General features: G+C 41.0%; 1 protein-coding gene across 1 annotated transcript in view; it reads left to right on the forward strand.

The window, feature by feature from the left end:
* The window catches only part of LOC132380197 (transient receptor potential cation channel subfamily V member 6-like), a 102,399-nt gene extending 76,687 nt beyond the window's left edge, over window positions 1-25,712 (forward strand). Inside the window, exons 11-15 of the mRNA XM_059948885.1 lie at window positions 5,857-6,022; window positions 14,995-15,061; window positions 16,447-16,715; window positions 22,144-22,250; window positions 25,475-25,712. Of these exons, the coding sequence (XP_059804868.1) occupies window positions 5,857-6,022; window positions 14,995-15,061; window positions 16,447-16,715; window positions 22,144-22,250; window positions 25,475-25,712 (847 nt within the window). The remainder of the gene's footprint in view (window positions 1-5,856; window positions 6,023-14,994; window positions 15,062-16,446; window positions 16,716-22,143; window positions 22,251-25,474) is intronic.
* The last annotated feature ends 206 nt before the right edge of the window (window positions 25,713-25,918 follow it).

Below are 25,918 nucleotides of genomic sequence, written 5' to 3' on the forward strand. Positions count from 1 at the left end.
TACATCAGACAAAATGAAGATATCAGGGGAATTACTATTAAAGGGACAGAGAATAAATTGGCTTGTTATGCGGATGACATCTTGATCTATCTAGGGCAACCAACATACTCTTTACCTAAATTGATGCAATCCTTTGAACAATATGGTCAATTATCAGGATACAAGATCAACATAGATAAAACCCAATTACTTTCATATTACTATAGCCCACCAAGAGAAATTGAATGTCGATACCCCTGGGCATGGCACACAGAGTCTTTCAAATATTTTGGCATCATTATGCCAAAAGATTTGGCAAAATTATCAAAATGTAATTATCAGCCTTTATATAAAAAATTAAGGAAGATGTGGCAAGATGGAACCTGATTCCTATTTTCAGTCTCAGTTCAAGGATTGAGTCTATTAAAATGAATATACTGCCCAGACTGTTATATCTCTTTCAGACCTTACCAATAGAGATTAATCAAAATCAATTCAATGAATGGAACAAGATGCTATCAAGGTATATTTGGCAGGGGAAAAGGCCTAGAGTTCATCTCAAAACTTTGCAATTAGCAAAGGAAAAGTGGGGATGGGGCCTATCTTCTCTTAGAGATTATTATTTTGCAGCATAGTTGAGAGCTGTGATATGTTGGTGTAACCCATCATACGACGCTCAATGGAAAAACATTGAGGAGCGGGTACTTCCCATCCCCATACAAGCTATTTTGGCTGATAACAACCTGCAAAGGTACATTAATACTATTGATAACCCATGGGTGAAATTGACTCTTAAAATATGGAAAATTACAATAAACAAATATAAGCTAGAAGGAAATATTGCAATTCTTAAATGGTGTGCATATGACTCTGATTTTACACCAAATAAATTGGATGCTAGATTTAAGGACTGGACAGCTAAAGGAATAATAGTTCTTTGCAACATAATGAAAGAAGGAACACTGTTCAGTTTTGAAATGCTTAGAGAGAAGCACTTATTAGAAAAACAATATTCTTATTGGTATTTACAGATGCGACAATATGTTAATAAGACGCTTAACAATGTAGCCAAGCCAAATACATGCTTGATAGAGCTCTTTAGAAAAGCATATAATTCAGAAAATGGTAGTAGAATCATTTCAAGCATGTATAAGAGGTTGTCAAATCTTAAAACACATTCGACTTCATACATTAAAGCAAAATGGGAGAAGGAAGGAGGGATAATTATATCTGAGGAAGAATGGACAACAATATGGAGATATCAATGGATGTGTACCAATTCACAGAAATGGAGGGAGTTTGGATGGAAAAACTTGATAAGATATTTTATTACACACTCTCAGAAATCCGATTATGATAGTAACCTCCCTGTTTGCTGGAGAAATTGTGGAAATCAAAATGCAAATCATTATCATATTTTTTGGTTATCAAAAAATATTGGAGGGGGATACACAATGCCCTACAAAACATCTTTAACTGTGAAATACCCTTAGAGAGTAAGACCATATATTTTGGATATATACCTCAAGAATGGTTGAAAAGAGATAAATATTTAATGGATATACTGTTGGTGGCTGGTAAAAAGAAATGGTTATCACAGGAGAGCCCAACTTTAATTACATGGATGGAAATTACAATGGACATTTACAAAATGGAGAAGATAACAGCATCTGTTAACCATAAGCTGGAACAATTTGATTTATACTGGGAAAAATGGTTTAACTACATAATGCCTCATAGGCCTGATTTTATTCTCACAAATCAATGAATCTGTTGTAAAAAAAAAGATCACTCCCTACTTGTACATAGTTCTTTCCTTTTGCTTGTTTTTTCTTTCCACTCTTTTCTATAAGTGTATACCTCAGATAAATACTTTGTGGAGATTTGTGATATATATGATTATATGATATATATGCACAATGTCTGAAATGTATCTTATGGAAATGTTCATTTGATGATGAATTTCAATAAAAAAATAAATTACAGAAAAAGAAACTACTCACCCTTTCCACTGCTGATCCCTCAGTGAGGACTGGTCTGTGTTTCCCCAGCTTCCCCTTCCTGAAATCAATTACTGGGTCTTGCAGAGGAAGGTACAGGGGCCCAGGTTTTGAAACTTGTTGATTAGAACTGAGGGGATGATTGTTTTGAACACTGAGCTGTATTCAATAAACTGCAGCCTGACATGGGTATTACAATTGTCCAAGTCATCTGATACCCGAATGGAGAGCCAGTGAGATTGTATCCACTGTAGACCTATTGTGTTGATATGCAAATTGCAGTGGGTCCTGTTCCTTGCTTAGCCAGGAGTTGAGACTGGCCATGACCAACCTCTCAGAGCATTTCATCACTGTAGATGTGAGTGCCATTGGCAATAATCATTGAGGCAGCTCACCCTGCTGTCTTGGACTCTGGTATAATTGTTTCCTTTTTGAAGCAGGTGGGAACCTCTGACCGTAGTAGTGTGAGATTGAAGATGTGCTTGAACACTTCCACCAGTTAGTTGGCACAGGTTTTCAGTATCCTATCAGGTACACCATCAGAGCCTGACATCCTGTGAAGGTTCACCCTCTTGAAGGATGTTCTGAAGTTGACCTCCGAGATAGAGATCACAGGGTTGCTACATGCTGCTGGGATTCACACAGATGTAGTTTTATTCTTCCTTTCAAACCATGCATAAAGAGCATTGAGTACATCTGGGGGTGAAGTGTCATAGCCATTCATGATGTTATGTTTCACCTTGTAGGATATAAAGGCCTGCAAACCCTGCCAGAGCTGATGTGCATCCGATTCCATTTCTAACCTCAATCAAAATTATTTTTTTGTTTTTAAGATAGCCTTTTGTAGGTCATACCTGGACTACTTCTATAGTTCTGGATCACCAGTTTTGAATACCACAGATCTAGACCTCAGCACACTATGAATATCCTGGTTCATCCAGTTTTGGTTTGAGTATGTCTAGTATAGAGTGGAGGAACATTTTTACCAAAGGAGGTGTAAGGCACTTCTTCCATCTGCTAGCCTGCAGGTAACCCTTGGGCAAGGTGTAGACCTTGCAGATGGTGATGATAACTGTGACATATTCATTCAGATTCAAAGATGAGTCTCTGAATATTGTCCAGTCCACCAACTCAAAGCCGTCCTGTAAGCACTTCTCTGCCTCCCTTGACCATTTCTTCTTGGTCCTTAATACTGGTGCTGCAGTTTTTAGTCTCTGTCGGGAGTAGAAGTACAGTCAGGTGGTCACACCGAAGTGTGAAAGTCTGGTTTTAGGAGTGTGCTGGCTCCTCAGGTTCCACTGGTGATACGCGTTGTTCAGAAACTTCTTCAAGCTGGCCTGGTTGAAATCCCTAATTATGTATACACACACACACACACACACACACACCACTTATTGGGACAGCAGCTTATCTTAAAGATCAAAAAATATTCAAGAACATAGCTGAGATACCCTTCATTTATTTGGGTCATTATGCTGCTTAACTGGGACAGGAGACTTTTGGCCAGCTGTTTCTAACTATCATCAGTCATGTGAACTTGTGTGCCTGTTAGACGCTAGACAATTCTTAGAACGACATTGAGTGCAAGGTTGTTGCTATGACAGTACTCAACCAGCTGACCTATCTTGCTCTTGTATGCCTCATTTGCGTATGTTTGTGTTCAAAAGCAGTGATTTTTGCCACTAACAGTTGGTGAGAAGTAAACTGTAAGATAAAGGATCTAATACATTCCTGGTGTATATGATGAATAAAATTTTCTTGGGCTTTCAGTCGGGTACAAATATCAATTTTAACTAACATTTCGATGACAAACTGCCATCTTCATCATGAATGATACCTGAATGTGTCTAGTCCAGTGGTATCTATATCCCCATCGTCTGACCCTCCTGATTGGTTAGTCCTCAACCAATCAGGTTTCCACTGCCCCACCTTGTTTACAATTGAATTCCAGTTCTTACTTAGAGCGAGGCCTTCGTCTTTGTTAAAACTCTTTTCCTCTAGCTTCTTTTACCTGGCGGTTCCAAAAGCCGTTGGTGTGACATAGTAGTTTTGTGCCATTGAAGTCAATCCTCTGGCAGTATTCTGCTACCACCAATTTCTCTGGCTAACCCAAACAAATACACCTCTTGTGCTGCTCTTCTGGCATGCATCCCTTGTAAAAGCTATTTCAGACCTGGAGAGTTTCCACGAGGAAATAAGACAATTACGCACAACATTCCTAAAGAATGGGTACAAGGTAAAGGAAATCAATAAAAAAGGCTGACAGAAAAGCCAGGAAAAACCAACCATGAGAAGGAACCATTGCTACAGCTTGTCTTACCTATATTTCCATGGTTTCTGGAAGGATCACCAGGATCCTGAAGAAATAGGGGATTAATACCATCCACAAGCCCATAAGGAAGCTCAGGTCACAGCTTATGTGGGACAAAGATGATCTGAGACTCGGGTTGGATGGCATTTACAAGATTCCCTGTGAACGCAGAGCAGCATTTATTGATCAGACACAGTGGAAACCAGCATCAAGGAGCACAGGAAGTGTGTCCAAACATGACACGACAAACACCTTCACCAGAGGTGCTACCATTTCCTGGACAACCTATATATCGCAGTGTACACTAGATGAATTCTTCCTTTCAACTACTAATAGGAAATAGGGACCCTCTGTTGGTCAGGTTGACTGCGTCCCTCTTGTCTATGTGATACACAAGCCAGATCAGTAGGATATGGAGAGCAAACAGTTGCTCATGCAGCAGGCTTATCATCTCCATGCAGCTGATGAATCCAAAGGAATCCAAATGACAGCAGGGACTGACACAATTAGGCACCAGTGGCATCACAGGAGTTGCCAATCAGTGTTGAGTTCAACACAGGACTGTTTTAGGAGCAATAGCTCCAGATTTTTTTCTAAAAGTTTACTCCTGAAGCTTTCCCCATGAGTGGGTACAGCTGCAAGGCAGTGGAGGTTTGAGATTAGAGCTTTCCTTCTCCTGAGCTGCCAACCACAGCTGACAAGCCCCATCTACTACTGGTTTTAAAGAGCCTTCTCTTTTGGCCACATGAAGGCCAGGAGCTGGACTTAGTTGTTAGAGACTATTTGAGATGCACACCATTAGGAGCACAGAGTAGGTAGTGGGAGCTTATCCCCATTACTACCTCTGGCTATATCTACCCAATAGGAACTAACGCACACTTATTTAGTACTAGAGCAGTATTGATAGTGTTCTAATTTGTTCTATATTTTATTTAAGTACTGTACATATTTTGTTACTCAGTTGAACGGTACTTTGTCTTTTTTTATACCTTTTTAACTATTTCCAGGAAAGTTTGGTTAATGGGGCAGGCGTTCAATTGCACCAAAATGTCCCAATTAACTGGAATCCACCACACACACACATATACAATGTATATATTCTTCTTGTAATATATGTCTTTTTAATGTATTGCACTACATTGTTGTCTTTAAAGCAGCACATTTCACAACATACAGTATGCCAGTGATGTTAAATCTGACTCTGATACAGACTGGACCATGATCCTTTGATCACTCCGTACTAAAGTGGGACTTTTTCTTTGTTCCAAACATGGTAGATCTTGTAAAAAATGTGTTTTATGTATGTTCAATTAATATTTTGTTTGCAAATGCTTCTTGTGTGATTCTGCCACAAGTAAGTTTTTCACTGTGCATACTTTTCTCTATTCACATGATAATGAATTCAACTTTTGTTTTGTCTTTGATTAAACCTAGCTGCTGTTTCACAGTTTCTCACCATTTAGAGGATACTCTGATCTATCTCTCTTTGCTCCTAAGTAAATAATTTTTCCAATAGTGAGCTTCACTGCACTGTACCCATTGTTCTCCTCCCTTTTCCCTCAACAGCAGCTGCTATGCATTCCTAGTGCTATTGATTTTCATCCTTCGACTTACAAGTGCAGGCATTGAAGAGTTCTTCATGACCATTGCCATTGCCTTGGCCTGGTGCAATTCCATGTACTTTGCTCGAGGGTTCCGGATACTTGGGAAATTCACCATCCTACTCCAAAAGGTAACTAAGCCAGAATCTTAATTGTACTCAACACTTCGTCATGAAATGTAAAGGAGGCTTGATCCAAAAGCAGAGCAGGGGAGATAATTTAGCAGTAAATTATATTTTACTAATAAACTGCAAAATAACAAGTCATGAGAGGCCACAAAATAAGAGAGAAAAGAGCCTGGTGTAACATCAGGTCTGGGTGCCATGGTAGTGTAGCAGTTAGCGCAATGTTTGAAGCGATGGAGTTCGGAGTTCAATTCCCAGCATTCACTGTGAGCCTGTACATCCTCTCTGTGAAATGTGTGGGTTCTCTTCAGGTCCACCTGTTTCCTTCCATGGTCAAAAAACTGTTAACCATGTAGGTTAATTGGTCATTGTAAATTATCCTGTGATTAGGTTAGGGTTAACTTGAAGTTTCCGGGACTGTAGGGCAGTACCATTCAAAGGGCCGGAAGGGTCTATTCCACATGGTATCTCTAAATAAGTAAATATATAAGATGAAGGGAGTTTTGTGTGAGTCTGTAAGGAGGAAGTGGATGGACTCATAGTGTTCCCAGATGTTCATATGCATCAGCTGTGTGCATGCAGTGACCATCCCAGACCCCAAGGGACATCCATCAATGATGCAGAAGGGGTGAGAGTTAGGTTCTATAGGGAGTCCAATCTGTAGAGTTTAGTCCAGAAAGTTGCCTGCTGTGCTGGTATCCACCAGAACCTCCTATGTGCGTGGAACCATTGGGCTGTGAAGGACAGAGAGAATGAGCTGGGCTATAGTGCTGGAATGAGGGGCTGGGGGGAGCCTAACAAATAGAAGGCCCCTCATTTTCACCGGCGCAGTTGGTATTAGATGTGTGGGTGATTGGCAGCTCTGCAGTAAGTGCACAAATTGTTTCTCCACTGATGCTCACGCTCTTGGGGTTAAAGTAGCTCTCCTTAACTGCATGTGTTCTGGAAGTGTTAATGAAGAAGGTCAGAAATGGTTCTGGGAATAAAACTAGGACTCTGGCTGATGATATGGAGGGTTGTTCCATAAGATGCTAGTCAGTTTGGAGGGCCAGACTGATGAGGCTTTCAAGACCAGTGGGCATCTTGCTGGTAGGTAGCTCCTCTTTCAAACACCCTGTGATTGTAATGGGCTAGCAGTGCTTCTGCATTCCAGCTACACTCTGCCACGAGGGTCTTGAATTCCAACATGAACCATAAGCCTAGAAGCATGCACAAGTGCACAGGATTCAGTGAATCCTGTACACTTCCTGAATGGTAGAAAACCTGGCGCATCTCAATGGTAAAATCTTTTTGTCCATCAAAAGCCTCTGTAGTCCATCTGATATACAAACATTTGTACATCAATTGCTATGGTATTGTCCCAGATAGAGGAAAGGGAACAATTTGGAAAGTGACTATATGTGACTTTTGAATGTGAGCCACAGTGACCAGGTTTCTGGCACTGAATCTGGTGCTGTGACTCAGAAGAACAGAGGGGTGAAGAGGGTGAAGAAGGGTGAAGAGCGGTGATAGGAGATTCTATAGTCAGAGGAACAGAAATGGTTTCTGTGGGTGTGATAGAGATACCTGGATGGTACATTACTTCCCAGATGTCAGGGTCAGGGATGGCTCAGATCCGGTCCATGGCATTCTCAAGGGGAAGATGAGCAGCCAAAAGTCTTAGTACATATTGGCATCAATGACATAGGTAGACAAGGTGAGGAGGTCCTGAAGTGAAATTTTAGGGAGCTAGGTAGAAAGCTGAAAAACAGGACCTCCAGGGTAGAAATCTTTGGATTGCTTCATGTGCCATGCACCAGTGATGGTAAAAAAAAGATGTGGCAGGTGAATACGTGGCTGAGGAACTGGTGCAGGGGGCAGGGATTTACACTTATGGATCATTGGGATATCTTCTGGAGAAGGTATGACTACAAAAGGGATGGGTTATACCTGAACCAGAAAGGGACCAAAATCTTTGCGGACAGGTTTGCTAGATTTGTTCGGGAGGGTTTAAACTAATTTGGCAGGGTGTTGGGAACTGGAAAAGATAGTGCTGAGGATGAGATAATTGGTTTACAAACAAAGGCAATGTATAGTGAGACTCCTAGCAAGGAGAGACTGTTGATAGGGCATAATTGCAGTCAGCAGGATGAGTTTCAATGTAAAAGGTGGACAAAATCGAAAAGGGTGAATACAGGATTGAAGGTGTTATATTTGAATGTACACAGTATACAGAAAAAGGTGGATGAACTTGTAGCACAGTTGCAGATTGGCTGGCATGTATGATGCTGTAGGCTTCACTGAAGCATGGCTGAAAGAAGTTTATAGCTGAGGAGTTTAATGTCTGAGGATACACACTGTTTTGAAAGGGCAGGCAGAAGGCAGACGGGAAGGTGTAGATCAGTTGTTAAAAAATAAAAAACAAATCATTAGAAAGAGGTTGTTGACTTCAGGAGGGCATGGAGCAACCACTGCCCGCTGAACATTGATGGCTCCTCGGTAGAGATCGTAAAGAGCACCAAACTTCTTGGTGTTCACCTGACGGAGAATCTCATCTGGTCCCTCAACACCAGCTCCATAGCAAAGAAAGCTCAGCAGTGTCTCTACTTTCTGTGAAGGCTGAGGAAAGTCCATCTCCTACCCCCCATCCTCATCACATTCTAAAGGGGTTGTATTGAGAGCATCCTTGGCAGCTGCATCACTGCCTGGTTTGGAAATTGCACCATCTCGGATTGCAAGACCTGCAGCGGATAGTGAGGTCAGCTGAGAAGATCATCGGGGTCTCTCTTCCTGCCATCATGGACATTTACACTACATGCTGCATCCGCAAAGGAAACAGCATTACGAAGGACCCCATGCACCCCTCATACAATCTCTTCTCCCTCCTGCCATCTGGGAAAAGTTTCAAAAGCATTCGGGCTCTCACGACCAGACTATGTAACAGTTTCTTCCCTCAAGGTATCAGACTCCTCAATACCCGAAGCCTGGACTGACACATTGCCCTATTGTCCTGTTTATTATTCATTGTAATGCCTGCACTGTTTTTCTGCACTTTATGCAGTCCTGTGTAGGTCTGTAGTCTAGTGTAGCTTTCTCTGTGTTGTTTTTTTTTACGTAGTTCAGTCTGGTTTTTGTACTGTGTCATGTAACACCATGGTCCTGAAAAATGTTGTCTCATTTTTACAATGTACAGTACATAGAACTTAGAACATGGAATAGTGCAGCACATTACAGGCCCTTCGGCTCACAATGTTGTGCCGACCCTCAAACCCTGCCTCCCATATAACTCCCCACCTTAAATTCCTCCATATACCTGTCTAGTAGTCTCTTAAACTTCACTAGTGTATCTGCCTCCACCACTGACTCAGGCAGTTCATTCCACTCACCAACTACTCTCTGAGTGAAAAACCTTCCTCTAATATCTCCCTTGAACTTCCCTCCCCTTACCTTAAAGCCAAGTCCTCTTGTACTGAGCAGTGGTGCCCTGGGGAAGAGGCGCTGGCTGTCCACTCTGTCTATTCCTCTTAAAATCTTGTACACCTCTATCATGTCTCCTTTCATCATCCTTCTCTCCAAAGAGTAAAGCCCTAGCTCCCTTAATCTCTGATCGTAATCCATACTCTCTAAACCAGGCAGCATCCTGGGAACTCTCCACTGTACCCTTTCCAATGCTTCCACATCCTTCCTATAGTGAGGCGACCAGAACTGGACACAATACTTCAAGTGTGGCCTAACTAGAGTTTTATAGAGCTGCATCATTACATCATGTCTCTTAAACTCTATCCCTTGACTTATGAAAGCTAACACCCCAGAAGCTTTCTTAACTACCCTATCTACCTGTGAGGCAACTTTCAGGGATCTGGGGATATGTACCCCCAGATCCCTCTGCTCCTCCTCACTACCAAGTATCCTGCCATTTACTTTGTACTCTGCCTTGGAGTTTGTCCTTCCAAAGTGTACCACCTCACACTTCTCCGGGTTGAACTCCATCTGCCACTTCTCAGCCCACTTTTGCATCCTACCAATGTCTCTCTGCAATCTTCGACAATCCTCTGCACTACCTACAACACCACCAACCTTTGTGTCATCTGTAAACTTGCCAACCCCCACATCTAGGTTGTTAATAAAAATCATGAAAAGTAGAGGCCCCAGAACAGATCCTTGTAGGACACCTCTAGTCACAACCCTCCAATCTGAATGTACTCCCTCCACCACAACCCTCTGCCTTCTGCAGGCAATCCAAATTCTGAATCCTGCTGGCCAAACTTCCCTGGATCCCTTGCCTTCTGACTTTCTGAATAAGCCTACCCTGTGGAACCTTGTCAAATGCCTTACTAAAATCCATGTAGATCACATCCACTGCACTACCCTCATCTATATGCCTGGTCACCTCCTCAAAGAACTCTATCAGGCTTGTTAGGCACGATCTGCTCTTCACAAAGCCATGCTGACTGTCCCTGATCAGACCATTATTCTCTAAAAATGCCCATAGATCCTATCTCTAAGTATCTTTTCCCACAGCTTTCCCACCACAGACATAAGGCTGACTGGTTTATAATTACCTGGACTATCCCTACTACTTTTTTGAACAAGGGGACAACATTCGCCTCCCTCCAATCCTCCGGTACAATTCCTGTGGACAACGAGGACATAAAGATCCTAGTCAGAGGTTCAGCAATCTCTTCCCTTGCCTCGTGGAGCAGCCTGGGGAATATTCTATCAAGCCCCAGGAACTTATCCATCTTATTGTATTTTAACAACTCCAACACCTCCTCTCCCTTAATATCAACATGTTCCAGAACATCAACCTCACTCATATTGTCCTCACTGTCATCAAGTTCCCTCTCATTGGTGAATACCGAAGAGAAGTATTCATTGAAGACCTCGCTCACTTCCACAGCCTCCAGGCACACCTTCCCACTTTTATCTCTAATCGGTCCTACCTTTACTCCTGTCATCCTTTTATTCTTCACATAATTGAAGAATGTCTTGGGGATTTCCTTTACCCTACTCACCAAGGCCTTCTCATGACCCCTTCTTGCTCTTCTCAGCCCCTTCTTAAGCTCCTTTCTTGCTACCCTATATTCCTCAATAGACCCATTTGATCCTTGCTTCCTAAGCATCATGTATGCTGCCTTCTTCCACCTGATTAGATTTCCCACTTCACTTGTCACCCATTGTTCCTTCACCCTACCATTCTTTATCTTCCTTACCGGGACAAATTTATCCCTAACATCCTGCAAGAGATCCCTAAACATCGACCACATGTCCATAGTACATTTCCCTGCAAAAACATCATCCCAATTCACACCCGCAAGTTCTAGCCTGATAATCTCATAATTTGCCCTTCCCCAATTAAAAATTTTCCTGTCCTCTCTGATTCTATCCTTTTCCATGATAATGCTAAATGCCAGGTAGCAGTGATCACTGTCCCCCAGATGACCCGGCTCATTACCTAATAGTAGATCTAGTATGGCATTCCCTCTAGTCGGCCTGTCAACATACTGTGACAGGAATCCATCCTGGACACACTTAACAAACTCTGCCCCATCTAAACCCTTGGAACTAATCAAATGCCAATCAATATTAGGGAAGTTAACATCACCCATGATAACAACCCTGTTATTTTTGCACCTTTCCAAAATCTGCCTCCCAATCTGCTCCTCAGTATCTCTGCTGCTACCAGGGGGCCTATAGAATACCCCCAGTAGAGTAACTGCTCCCTTCCTGTTCCTGACTTCCAGCCATACTGACTCAAAAGAGGATCTTGCTACATTACCCCCACTTTCTGCAGCTGTAATAGTATCCCTGACCAGTAATGCCACCCCTCCTCCCCTTTTCCCCCCTCTCTATCTCTTTTAAAGTACTGAAATCCAGGAATATTGAGAATCCATTCCTGCCCTGGTGCCAGCCAAGTCTCCGTAATGGCCACTACATCATAATCCATGTATGTATCCAAGCTCTCAATTCATCACCTTTTTTCCTGATGCTTCTTGCATTGAAATACACACACTTTAGCCCTTCTACCTTACTACTTTTACACACTTTATTCTGCTTCTCTTTCCTCAAAGCCTCTCTATATGTTAGATCTGGCTTTACTCCATGCACTTCTTTCACTGCTCTATCGCTCCAGGTCCCATCCCCCTTGCAAATTAGTTTAAACCCTCCCGAACCATGCTAGCAAACCTATCTGCAAGGATATTGCTTCCCCCTCGAGTTCAGGTGCAACCTATCCAATCTGTACAGGTCCCACCTTCCCCAGAAGAGATCCCAATGATCGAAAAATCTAAAACCCTGCTCCCTGCACCAACTCCTCAGTCACGCATTGAACTACCATCTCTTCCAATTCTTACCATTACTGTCACATAGTACTGGCAGCAATCCTGAGAACGCCACCCTTGAGGTCCTGTTCTTTAGCCTTCTGCCTAGTTCATGAAACTCACACTTCAGGACCTCATCCCTCTTCCTGCCTATATCGTTGGTACCAATATGTATCACAACTTCTGGTTGCTTTCCTTCTCGTACCAGGATGTCATGCACCCGGTCAGAGACATCCCAGACCCTGGCACCCGGGAGGCAGCAAACCATGCGGGTATCCTTCTCACGTCCACAAAATCTCCTGTCTGCTCCCCGACTATAGAGTCTTCAATGATGACAGCTCTCCTCTTCTCCATCCTATCCTTCTGCACCACAGTGTCAGACTCAGTGCCAGAGGCTCTGCTACCATGGCTCACACCTGGTCAGTCGTCCTCGCCAACAGCATCCAGGACGGTAAACTAATTATTCAGGGGAATGTCTACAGGTGTGCTATGCACTACCTGTCTACTCTTCTTCGCTTTCCCCCTTTGGAGTGTCACCCAACGACCTGCTTCCGGCAGCCTAGGTGTGACTACCTCCCTGTAGCTCTCATCTATGGATGCCTCATTCTCCCTTATGAGTCGAAGGTCATCCAGCTGCTGCTCCAGATTCCTCACACGGTCTTCCAGATCACCCAGCCGTAAGCACTTCTGGCAGATGTGACTCTGTGGGAGAGGGGAGTTCCCCCAAGACTGCCACATCTCACAGTTATGGTCGAAATGACAATAAAAATGACTTGACTTGACTTGACATGGGGTGACAAGTGGTGTTCCACAGGGGTTTGTGTTGGGACCGATTCTTTTTACGTTACATATCAGTAATTTGGATGATGGAATCGATGGCTTCATTGCAAAGTTTGTGGATAATACGAAGACAGGAAGAGGGGCAGGTGATTTCGAGGAAGTAGCTACAGAAGGACTTAGATGGATTAGGAGAATGGGAAAAGAAATGACAGAATACAGTGTCAGGAAATGTGTGGTCATGTTCTTTGGTAGAAAAAATGAAAGGGAGAGAAAATTCAAAAATCTGAGGTGCAAAGCGACTTGGGAGTCCTTGTGCAGGATTCCCTAAAGGTTAATTTGCAGGTTGAGTCTGTGGTGAGGAAGGCAAAAGTGATGTTAGCATTCATTTCAAGAGCAATAGAATATAAAAGCATGATGTAATGTTGAAGCAAATTAAAGCACTGGGGAGGCCTCACTTGGAGTATCGTGAGCAGTTTTGGGCCCCTTACCTTCGAAAGGATATGCTGAAACTGGAGAGGGTTCAAAAGAGTTCATAAAAGTAATTCCAGGTTTGTCATATGAAGAGCGTTTGATGGCTCTGGGCCTGTATTCACTGGAATTCGGAATAATGAGCAGTGACCTAATTGAAAACTATTGAATGTGTAAAGACATTAATAGAGTGAGATGTGAAGAGGAAGTTTCCTAAGGTGGGAGAGTCTAGGACCAGAGGACATGACCTTAAAATAGACAGCATTCTTTTGGAATGGAGATGAAAAGGAATTTCTTTAGTCAGAGAGTGGTGTATCTGTGGAATTCTTTGCTACAGGCAGCTGTGGAGTGAAGTCTTTATGTATATTTAAGGCAGAGGTTGATAGATTCTTGATTAATCAGGGCCAGAAGGGATACAGGGAGAAGGCAGGAGACCAGGGCTCAGGGAAAATAGTTCAGCCATAATGAAATGGCAGAGTAGACTCGATGGACGAAATGGCCTAATTCTGCATCTACCTCTTATGGTCTTATGGAGTAATGGTTCACCAGCTCAACAGAGTTTTCATTTATTGGAATAAGGATCCTTGTGTAATCAAGTAGGTCAGGTGGATGGTTTCAAGTTCCTGGAACTATCAGAAACAATGAATCAATTACTATTTTCATCCCATGTTGTTTGGTTCCTCTAAAGGAATAATGGAGAAATTTTACAAAACTGTAGCTACTGAACAGATGAATGGTCCCTTGTGCTGCATTTAAAACTGTGGATACTGTGACTCTTAGGACTAAGATAGTTCGACTTTTATTACTTGAGAGTGTCATGGAGGAAGAGGCTTGATGGCCTGATTGGCCATTACTTAGTTCAAAAGATTGAGCTGCATAATGAAGGCAAACAGGTAAAGCTGAAGGTAGAAAAATTCATCTCTGCTGCAATGTGCATTCCCTTTATTGTGTATGCTTTTTTATGATTCAGCAGCATAATAATGTTTCGGTCTCATGAAATAAGTCTCCCTAAGAAGTTCAAGCATTGTAGACCCCATACTAATTGGTAATCAGTCAAATAACATTAGTTTCACTGATGTTTTAGGGAGGTATTGCTGTGTGTCTGAGAAGTTATTATCGTCAGTTAATTCATAAGCATTTTCCTATATTTGCTGCTGTAAGGGTTTATACTTGTTTGTAGTGTAGACAGGAACAATTATCTGAACCTCAAGAGCTTCTGCAGATTCACAAAATCTTGAACAAACACAAAGTGCTGAAGGAAGTCAGCAGGTCAGGTAGCATCTATGGGGGGGGGGAGGTTAATAATCAGTCAGTGATTTGGTTTGAGACACACTGAGTTCCTCTGGCATTTTGAGTGTGTTGCACAGTTACCTGAATGATTGGTTACTGACAGCAAATATTAATTACCAGTTTTCTTTATTTCCCCTTCAGATTATTTTGGAGAAATTTTTGACATTTGTGGTATTAATGACAATGGTACTAATAGGATTTACCACAGGTAAGTATAAGTAAACTTCTCTCCAATAATGTTCTATTGACGTATGTAGAATTTTCCCATGGTGATGTACCTCCCTGATATTGATTATAATTTTGTTAAAAAGAAAATAGACTGTTTTCTTTTTTTGTTCTAGTTCTTACATTATAAAACTTACATTTGAATCAGAGTAACAACATAAAAGCTGACCCCACTAAATTCACTTCAGTACGTTCTCCTACAAAGCCACATTCCTTGTGGTGTTGACATTATTAATCCATGGCTGTCTTTTTCCTTTACTCCATTTAAGACTATAACCATCATTGTATATTCTGTGAGTATTTAGGATTGGGATTCACTATATTATAGAATGGTGAATATAGATTTGATTGTGGCATTCAAAAGAGAGTTACATAATGACTGTAATGGAGGGGGAATTGTAGGAATATGTGAATATAATGAACTGGATTCCTCTTTGAATGCTAGTATGGATGGACTGGATAGCTTCCTTCTGTGCTGATTCTATGACCTTTTTCCCAAATGTATTACTGTTATAGCATTGAACTGTCTAGAACTTCTTTGCCTTTCTCTAACTCCTCACAATCCTGAATGGACCTTCTCCTCTGCTGTAAACATTGTTGGCTTTATATTTATTAGATTCAGTTTTGATATCACCAGTGTATGTTGTGATCTACGTTCCTCTTCAATTTAGCCTTATTAGAAATTCTGTATTATTCTGCCTATACCTAGTTTAGAACTGTCATGGCTCTGGTTGGCTGTTCCCTTTTAATGCTTCTTTTTCCCTGATTATGCCCTAATTTCAGTCATTAGATCTCCATTTGCTCTAGTTACTCAATTACAGTACACCTGGTTTTCATCAGAGACTATGAAATAAATATGATGGTGTCACTATCACAGGTTGCCAGTTTGTTGGTCCATTCCCATGTGATAACTTCATTTCTCGACTTCTTATAACCATTTGTTCCACGTTCAGCTCCAGTTTCAAGATATTCCATGAAAATCCCGTCTCCATGTCAAAACTCCATATCAGAGCTCCGTGTCAAGATTCTTCCTGTTTGCTGTTAAACGTTCACGCCTACGCCAGCATCCCCAACTCAATCTCTGTGCCTGTGTCCTGCACTTGGGTTCTCCTCATTCGCTCTGTGCAACAAGAACAAACTATAAAGAACTTCACTTGAACTATCTATCCATCTTAAAAGCAAATCCATTGGGCACACAGTTTCTTTCTTCTCTCTCACCCTTTCACTATCCTCATGACTAAATATTCCTTAATTATTTTAGCCGTATCTTTTGTGGCTTGTTGTCAAATGCTGTTTTAATCCTATAAAACACATACATTATTGTTAGGTTTGGAGATTGATGCTGATACTTGTTTCTTTTCATTCCAGCGCTACACTTGTCATTCAAAGAGCTTGATCCTTCTGAGTGGCTGCATTTTCATGGCTTTAAGAATCTGATATTCCTGGTCTTCATGCTCTTTTTTGGACTCCTTGACATCCCACTGAACTATGACAAGTATACTCCTTTCATGGTCAAGATTTTATATGTGTCCTACATTATGATGACCTTCCAGATGATGGTCATTCTCTTTATCTTTTTGATGGCCCACACACTTCGACGGGTGATGAAGAATTATGATGTATTCTGGCAAGCCCAGGTGCTAGGTTCATATACATTATTATATATGTTTGTGTCTGGAGTATAGGAAAGAAATGTTTTGATTCCACCATGTCTTTTGGTTGCTCATGTTCCCATCTAATGCCTCGGGATGTTTTGATTATGCAAAAGGAGTTGGGCAGGATTACATGGCATCTGGTCCATTACCCATCTGGCCACACTAACCTTTGGTAGCTGCCTAGCTCTGAAAATCTGACTGCTCTTGATACCTCATTCAATAGGCAAAACTGTCAGACAGCCAGTTCACTTGTTCCAGATACCTCTGATGATCAGGGGTATTTGAATGTTGGAAACAAATTAAGTCATTAAAAAATTAAAACTTAACTTAAAATACACATTTGGTTGCTATTAAGTAATTAAGGACATATAATACAGTTAGATAAAGAAAATTAAACATGTATGTTCCTATACATGCCTTCAAATCAGGGTGGATGATCTCATTCAGGTGACTCAAGTTGCTCGAGATGAATCAACTGTTACTGGGTCCAGATACAATGTTTATCCAGCTTCATGGTTCCACTGCCCCTGCACTTAACTCAGTATCAGCAGGGACCTTTATAATGGCAGTAGGTTATCTGTAATCTTGTACTCAAATGCTATTGCAAAGTGGTTAGTTTCCCTAATTGTCTGTATCTTCTGTTAACTTTCAGCACACCAAATTGCTCTGAACACCAATATCTTTTAATTTCCCACCATTTTCCTTACCAAAGTAGAAATCATTTCATGTTTCCTTATTCTACTTCATTTACCATATCTTCACTAAGCCTACCTTAGCCAAGTCTTCACTTATCCCCTATAGCTAGCTACTCTGCATGTTTCTTGCAATTTTCACCACCACTCAGTGATATATGATCAACATTATTACCTCTCACCTCCTCACCCAAATCTATGACATAAATAGTGAACATTTTGTTTTAATATTGGTCTTTTACATTTAATGCTCTCCGTTTCCTATAAAACACATTGTCATTCATCTGTCAATGGTTTCAGATACTTTCTCAAAAGTTTACAGCACATTTGTCAGATACAGAACCATAGAACCATAGAACATTACAGCACAGAAACAGGCCTTTTGGCCCTTGGCTGTGCCAAACCATTTTTCTCCCTAGTCCCACTGACCTGCACCTGGCCCATATCCCTTCATACACCTCTCATCCATGTACCTGACAAGTGTTTCTTAAATTTTAAAAGTCAGCCCACATTTACCATTTCATCTGGCAGCTCATTCCACACTCCCACCACTCTCTGTGTGAAGAAGAACCCCCCCATGTTCCCTTTAAACTTTCACCCTTAACCCATGTCCCCTGGTTTTTTTCTCCCCTAGCCTCAGTGGAAAAAGCCTGCTTGCATTCATTTAATCTATACCTATCATAATTTTATATACCTCTATCAAGTCTCCTCTCATTCTTCTATGCTCCAGGGAATAAAGTCCTAACCTATTCAACCTTTCTCTGTAACTCAGTTTATCAAGTCCCGGCAACATCCTTGTAAACCTTCTCTGCACTCTTTCAACCTTATTAATATCCTTCCTGTAATTTGGTGTGTTACGGATTCAAGCAACAATAAATATATGAGTGAGGCAGGGGTTTTTATAACAAACAAAACGTTTAACTGAAAAACAAACTCCCAAAAGTAAACAAATCACTAACGTAACCGGAAATCAGCTGCTGTGTGGCAGCTTAAATAGTTCTTAAAGCAATGAAGCTTAAACAGTTCTTAAAGCGATGTTGCAAAAACAGTTCTTCAAAGTAGTATTGCAGAAGTTCAAAATGCTTACAGTCCATTTAAGGGAGAGACTTTTAAGATGATTTAAATTCTCTTTCACGTCGTGTTGTTGCAATTCCCCGTCGAACTACTTTTCCCACGAAGATGATATATAACGGCTTAAAGGCACTGACCTTTCCTTTACAACACTGTTCCCAATCCTTTCTGCTATTCACAGGGATTAACACAGGGACAGTCAACGAATTCCTTCCGAATGAGGATTAAACAAGGTCGAACCTGTTTCACCGTCGAAATTTATTTCCCTCGATCTTTTAACTCCCGAACTCCGATCTTCACTCTCCACTGAATCTCAACCAGCAGTGTTATAAAGAAACTGCTGGCAATGACCTTTTAAACTTTAGGCATTAAATAAAACTTCATCCTTCAACTAAACTGCGTCATAACATTAAATCACGCAGTGGCAAGAAGTCAACATGGCAAATCCAGCCACGAACTGTCCCTCCTCACAGGGAGGGGTCCTCCTTTTATACCCTGTAAAAAAAAACCTGTCACATGACCTCTACTGGTGGGAAAATGACGTCACTTCACCATCACAAGACCATTACCTCAAGTCCAGTATAGCTTCAACACCTGTCACGTGACAAGTACACCACTGTCACGTCATGGATATGTAACAGGTGACCAAAGCTGTATGCAATACTCCAAATTTGGCCTCACCAACGCCTTTTACAACCTCACCATAACATTCCAACTCTTATACTCAATACTTTGATGTATAAAGGCCAATGTACCAAAAGCTCCCTTTACTACCCTATCTACCTGTGACGCCACTTTTAGGGAATTTTGTATCTGTATTCCTAGATCCCTCTGTTCTACTGTACTCCTCAGTGCCCTACCATTTACCTTGTATGTTCTACCTTGGTTTGTCCTTCCAAAGTGCAATACCTTACCCTTGTCTGTATTAAACTTCATCTACTATTTTTTAACCCATTTTTCCAGCTGGTCCAGATTCCTCTGCAAGCTTTGAAAACCTTCCTCACTGTCCACTACACCTCCAATCTTTGTATCATCAGCAAATTTGCTGATCCAATTTACCACATTATCATCCAGATCATTTAATATAGATGACAAATAACAATGGACCCAGCACTGATCCCTGTGGCACACCACTAATCACAGTCTTCCACTCAGAGAAGCAATCCTCCACTACCACTCTCTGACTTCTCCCATTGAGCCAATGTCTAATCCAAATTACTACCTCACCATGTAGACCTAGTGACTGAATCTTCCTAACTAACCTCCTGTGTTGGACCTTGTCAAAGGCCTTACTGAAGTCCATGTAGAAAACATCCACTGCCTTCCCTTCATCCACTTTCCCGGTAACCTCCTCAAAAAACTCTAATAGATTTGTTAAACATGACCTACCACGCACTAAGTCGTGTTGATTCTCCCTAATAAGTCCCTGTCCATCCAAATACTTGTAGATCCTATCTTTTAGTACTCCTTCCAATAATTTACCTACTACAGACGTCAAATTTACCAGCCTATAATTTCCTGGATTACTTTCTGAGCCTTTTTTAAACAACAGAACAACATGAGCTATCCTCCAATCCTCCAGCACCTCACCTGTAGATACCAACATTTTAAATATATCTGCCAGGGCCCCTTCAATTTCAACACTAGTCTCCTTCAAGGTCCAAGGGAATACTCTGTCAGGTCCTGGGAATTTATCTACTCTGATTTGCCTCAAGATAACAAACATCTCCTCCTCTTCAATCTGTATAGATTCCATGACCTCACTACTTGTTTGCCTTATTTCCATTGACTCCATGCCAGTTTCCTTAGTAAATACAGACACAAAAAACCGATTTAAGATCTCCCCATTTCTTTTGGTTCCATACATAGCCGACCACACTGATCTTCAAGAGGACCAATTTTATTCCTTACTATCCTTTTGCTCTTAATATACCTGTACCTGGTATATGGTCAGTCCTGTATAAGTCATGTTTGCTCTCTTGATCAACTCAACATTTTGTAAATATTCAGTTTCTCTTCCCTTAATTATAGATTGCAATCATATCTTAATATGGGTCTTTTTCTCCTTGGGTTTTCTTAAATAACAAATTATGTTACTACTTTCTAGTCTGAAGGGACAATGCTTAATTCTACTGCTCTTGCAGTGTGCATATACAAAGCTATGCAATGAGTTAAATACCTTCTCAGAATTCACTTGAGACAGAAACTTCCTTGTGGATATTTAATGAGATCTTACTTGTGAAACTGCAGAAAGTTATGTAAAATACTGTAGGTATTAAACTCAATACAGAATTGCCACACACCTGAATATACTAATACTGTTGATTCCTCTCGCAATTGGTGCTAACCAAGGTAACACACTCATGCAACACTTCATAACTTGCTATGTAAACAAAAGTAAACTCATGACGTAATGATATCTTAATAATGATAGGTGATAAACATAAAAATCCTTCAAAATATATCTAGTAAATGCTTACCAAGATTAACAAAACTTAAGACTCACAGATATTAGTTTCAAGGACAAATAAAGAGATAGCGATGGATACCTTTCTACTGTGTGCTTCAACCTAAGTATAAATTAACCTGCACACGAAATACTGTAACAATCAGGTTATGTCCAGGAAGTGATGTTTGTACAAAATAAACTGCATACAAAACAATGAATTGTACCCCTAGTGGCCAGAACATGAATGAAGGGCACTTTGATAGACTGTGGCTGCTGAATCTACTGTTTATTCATGTATTTTCATTACAACCCCTAGGGTAGAAACAATCAACTCCTGGGGAAATGTCAATTTAAGAGATTCTGCAGATGCTGGAAATCCAGAGAAACACACACAAAATGCTAGAGGAAGTCAGTAGGTCAGCTAACGTCTATGGAGAGGAATAAATTGTTGATATATTAGGCTGTAACCCTTCATCAGGACTTTGATGAAGGGATGAAGGGTCTCTGCCCAAAACATCAACTCTTTATTCATCTTTAAATATGCTGCCTGATCTGCTGATTTCCTCCAGCATTTTGTGTGTGTTACTGGGGGGAATATCAATTTTTAGTACCATTATTTTCTGAATTCTATTTTTTTTTGCAAGTATTTATCCACCCTGGATTCACCAGTGATTTCTTTGAATGGTAAATAATCCAACAAATCTTCATCCAGTTGAAAACAGATAAAAAGCAATTATTCTATGATACTGGTACTTATTTATTCTTATTTATTCTTACCAGCACCTAGTTTCAAAGGATTTACACTAAATTATAAAACCTTTTTGTGCTAAGCTGATATCCTTTACAAGTTTCTCATTTGTTCAGTCCTCTTTGGCCCTTCTTTGCTGTTCCTTGTTCTTCTCAGTTTTGTGATTGAGCAGACTTCTTAGCAATTTAAGCATGCTCCAACTGAGTGGCAGGTGAGTATGCTGTGAGGTAGTCCTGGCTTGACTCATTGAATTTAAAAAAAGTTCCATTTATTCAGGGTTTTTCTTGAATAAAGTTTTCTTCCAACTGTTTTCCATGTGTGACATTTGAAAATCAAAATGAGACTGCTAGTAATCATGTCAAGCAGTACTGTTGAAGGAGAAATAGAATTAACATTTCAGGTCAAAGAACTTTCAACAGAACCATAAAGTGTGTTTCTCTCTTACAATAGATTACAGCATCAACAATTCATATGGAGAGATGGCTTCCAAAACACTTCTGGTCTCGTGCTGGTACCTGTGGTGTGAACCTTGGACTTGATAACAACTGGTATATCTGGTGAGAGCTTAGCAGCAATTCCAAAGGACCACATCAGCACCAATTAACTGGACTTAAACAACATGTGTTCATTTCCCAGTCATACATCATTTACTTGTACACAGGAACCTTTGTCACCAAACTGCTCCGAAACTCCAGCTCAGAATTGTCAATTTTTATACAGATATTGATCCAATCAAAACTCTGTGCTCTTCCTAGTCATATTATTGTCATATATAAGTAGCTAGAAACATAGAAAACCTACAGCAAAATACAGGCCCTTCAGCCCACAGTGCTGTGCCAAACATGTACTTACTTACTTTAGAAATTACCCAGGGTTACCCAGAGCCCTCAATTTTTCTAAGCTCCATGTACCTATCCAGGAGTCTCTTAAAATACCCTATCGTATCCGGCCCTACCACCGTCGCCGGCAGCACAGCAGCTTTGAGTGTCCAATGGACTTGTATCCAAGATCCCCCGATCCTCCACGCTGCCAAGAGTCTTACCATTAACGATACTAATCAGAATATACTGTTCAGGTGTTAATAAGCAATAAAATTGATGCATTAATGGACACTAATACCTCAGATTTAGTAAAATAACTGTTCAAAAGCTAGTGTGTGCCCTACAATTTTTCATAAACATTCTTGTCTTGTCTTGGTATATCCTGGTGACCTTGGGTCCCAGGCTGAACAATGAGACTGTGTAAAGAGGAGCTAGATTCTCAAGGCTGTGTTCAACTTGTGTGGCTGTACAATGTCTGCACACAGTCTCTGTCACAACATCATCTTAACCCTTGCTGCAACTTCCACAGCCACTTCATTTGGTTGTCACCCCTTCCACTACCCTCCATGCTGACTCTCCTCACCACTGGCACATAATGGTTAGTCATCCAGTCATGTATAGCTAGTTATCCAGTCATGTAATAGCTAGTCATCCAGTTATGTAATAGCTAGTCATCCAGTCATGTAATAGCTAGTCATACAATCATGTATAGCTTGTCATACAATCATGTAATAGTTAGTCATACAGTATATATCACTAGTCATACAGTCATGCAGACATGAAAACAAGCCCTTTGACCTAACTGGTCCATGACAACCAAGATCCCAATCTAAGCCAATCCCATTTGTCCACATTTGACCCATGTCCCTTTAAACCTTTCCTATCCATGTACCTGTCCAAGTACCTTTTAAATGCTGTTAATGTACCTGCCTCACCCATTTCCTCTGACAGCTCATTCCATATTTTGACCACCCACTGAGTGACAAAGTTGCCTCAGATTCCCATTAAATCTCCCTCCGCTTGTTGTCTATATCGTCTAGTTCTTGATTCTTTATCCCTAGGAAAAAAACTGCATGCATTCACACCATCTACCACTGCCAGGATTTTATACACCTCTATAAGACCACCCCCTTATTATCCTAGACTTCAGTGTAAAGTGTCCCAACCTGTTCAATCTTTCTATGTAATTCAGTCCTTGCAAAATCTTTTGTAAATTTCCTTTACACTCTGTCCAGTTTAATAGCATCTCTCCTGTAGCAGGGTGATGAAAGCCAAATATAATATACCAAATGTGGTCTCACAATATCTTTTAACTGTAACTTAAAAACATCTCTGCTTCTGTAGTCAATGTTCTGACAGATGTGCCAGAAGTGTGAACCATCTACAAATGCACTACTATTACTCACCTACACCAGTATTATGGCACCTCCCAAGCATGATCACTACCATGAGAATGGACAATGCAGTGGGTGCAGGGGGACACCTGGTTCCCCTCTAAGTCACGTTTTGGAAAGATATCACTGGTGCTTCCTTGGTTTAAGTTCTAGAATTCCAGCCAACAGTTCTGTTGGAGCATTTCCACTGGAAGGACTGCAGTAGTTAAAGAAGATGACTCATTACAACCTTCACAAAAACATTTAGAGTTGGCAATTAATCCTGGCCATGTGAGTGATGTCTAGATCTCAAAACCTGAACCAATACGTAATTGAAAATTTAAAACAAAACTGTAGATGCTAAAAATCTGGAACAGAGGTAGAAAGTGCTGGAAACAGTGGAGGGAGAAACCATTAATACTTCAGGTTGAAGATGATCACAAGTGAACAGAAGTGATTAAGTCAGAATAGGTACAGCCACTTGCAAACAAACATCAATAAGCAAAAGAATGAAATGTGGGAAATCTGAAGTAATAATCACTTGGAGATTCTCAGCAAGTCAGGCAGCATACGTAGAGGGAAACACAGAGTTAATATTTCACATCATTGATCTATCAGTACTTAATCCAAATGTGAGTTCACCCTAATATTCAAACAATAGTGTTCAGAAGCTGATGCTCAGTACTGTGGTGCTGGGAACTAGCCCCATCTCTGTTTTATATTGGCTGCCACAGAATTTGAAGTAGGAAAGTATGTGAATGTAAAAGATGCCATGCTTAACTTGCTGTTTACTTCTGATGCATTTTGCACATTGAAATACACCACTTCAGCCTGTTCATTCACTTGTTCATCTGTAAGTTAAACCACTGGGGTATGAAACTTAGCAGAGCAAATCTCATGTTTGAGCCCTCACTGGCCTTCTAAACCATGTAGGCAGGACATAGAAGCTCATTGTTAGTTAGAAGTATGCAACCTCCCTGTTGGAAAAGTGCACAGAATAAGCCTGCATTGCCTTGCAATTGTCTATCAAAGGCTCAGCACCTGCCTGGGGTCTCTTCTCCAGGGCTTAGGTGTCATTGGTGATCAGAGTGTTGTGTACAATGTGGAAAAGGTCACTATTGGACAATATCTTTTGATGGCAGTAGTCAGGTTAATAGGATCAAAAAGTGGGCTCTCAAGGGTGAATGGTGTGAGCAATTATTGGGAGCAATGCAGATGTGGTAGGACTTATAATGAGGACAGGTTGAATGAGATAGGGCTTTTCCCTTTGGAGAGAATGAGGATTGGAGGCATATTGATAGAGGTGTATAAAATGATGGGAACAGTAGATACAGTGGATAGGCAGTGTGTTACATGGAATACAGTGACGTTTCACTACTCATGATACACTCTGAGAAACAGCAATAAAGGGAAACTTAATCTCAGTCACATCACTTTGATTAAGTTTCAATACCCACAACTCTCCTTTCCAACTTCCCACAAACGTTCATCTGCTGCTGCTTGTTTGTCTTGTGAGCTTGAAATATTGGAGGTGTTGCAGAGGTGCAGATTGTAATTGAATGACCTCTCTCTCTTTCGGTTTCACAGGGTGGATGACAGCAATAGTCACAGTGCTCTGAAGAGCTCCTGCAATTCTAAACATGCAAAGGAAGAATTCCCACAATCTGGGAACAGTGTGGAGAAAGAGCTGGACCATTCACCTGCTGTTGCAGATAAAGATGGGTTCAACCCTGGCATGGAGCTTCACTTTCTCCACAGCAAGTCAAAGGCTCACCTCTCTGGTGGTGCTCACACTGAGGTTAAAGAGGCTGAGCTCTCTCTGTAAACTCCCTGGGATACTGTATACGAAGTACCATATTAACTTCAACAATAGTGCATTACCTTCCCATTCTCCTGTCTGTTACAGGAGAACTTTACTTTGTATGGACAAAGACATGTAGTATAATAGGTTCTGGTCCTTAGACACTGTTATCAGTTGCATAAGTTGGTGAGCAGTGACATAGCCTTCTATCCTTTATTGGCCAACTTGTT

This window comes from Hypanus sabinus, chromosome 23 (genome assembly GCF_030144855.1).
Source record: "Hypanus sabinus isolate sHypSab1 chromosome 23, sHypSab1.hap1, whole genome shotgun sequence".
Taxonomy (NCBI): domain Eukaryota; kingdom Metazoa; phylum Chordata; class Chondrichthyes; order Myliobatiformes; family Dasyatidae; genus Hypanus; species Hypanus sabinus.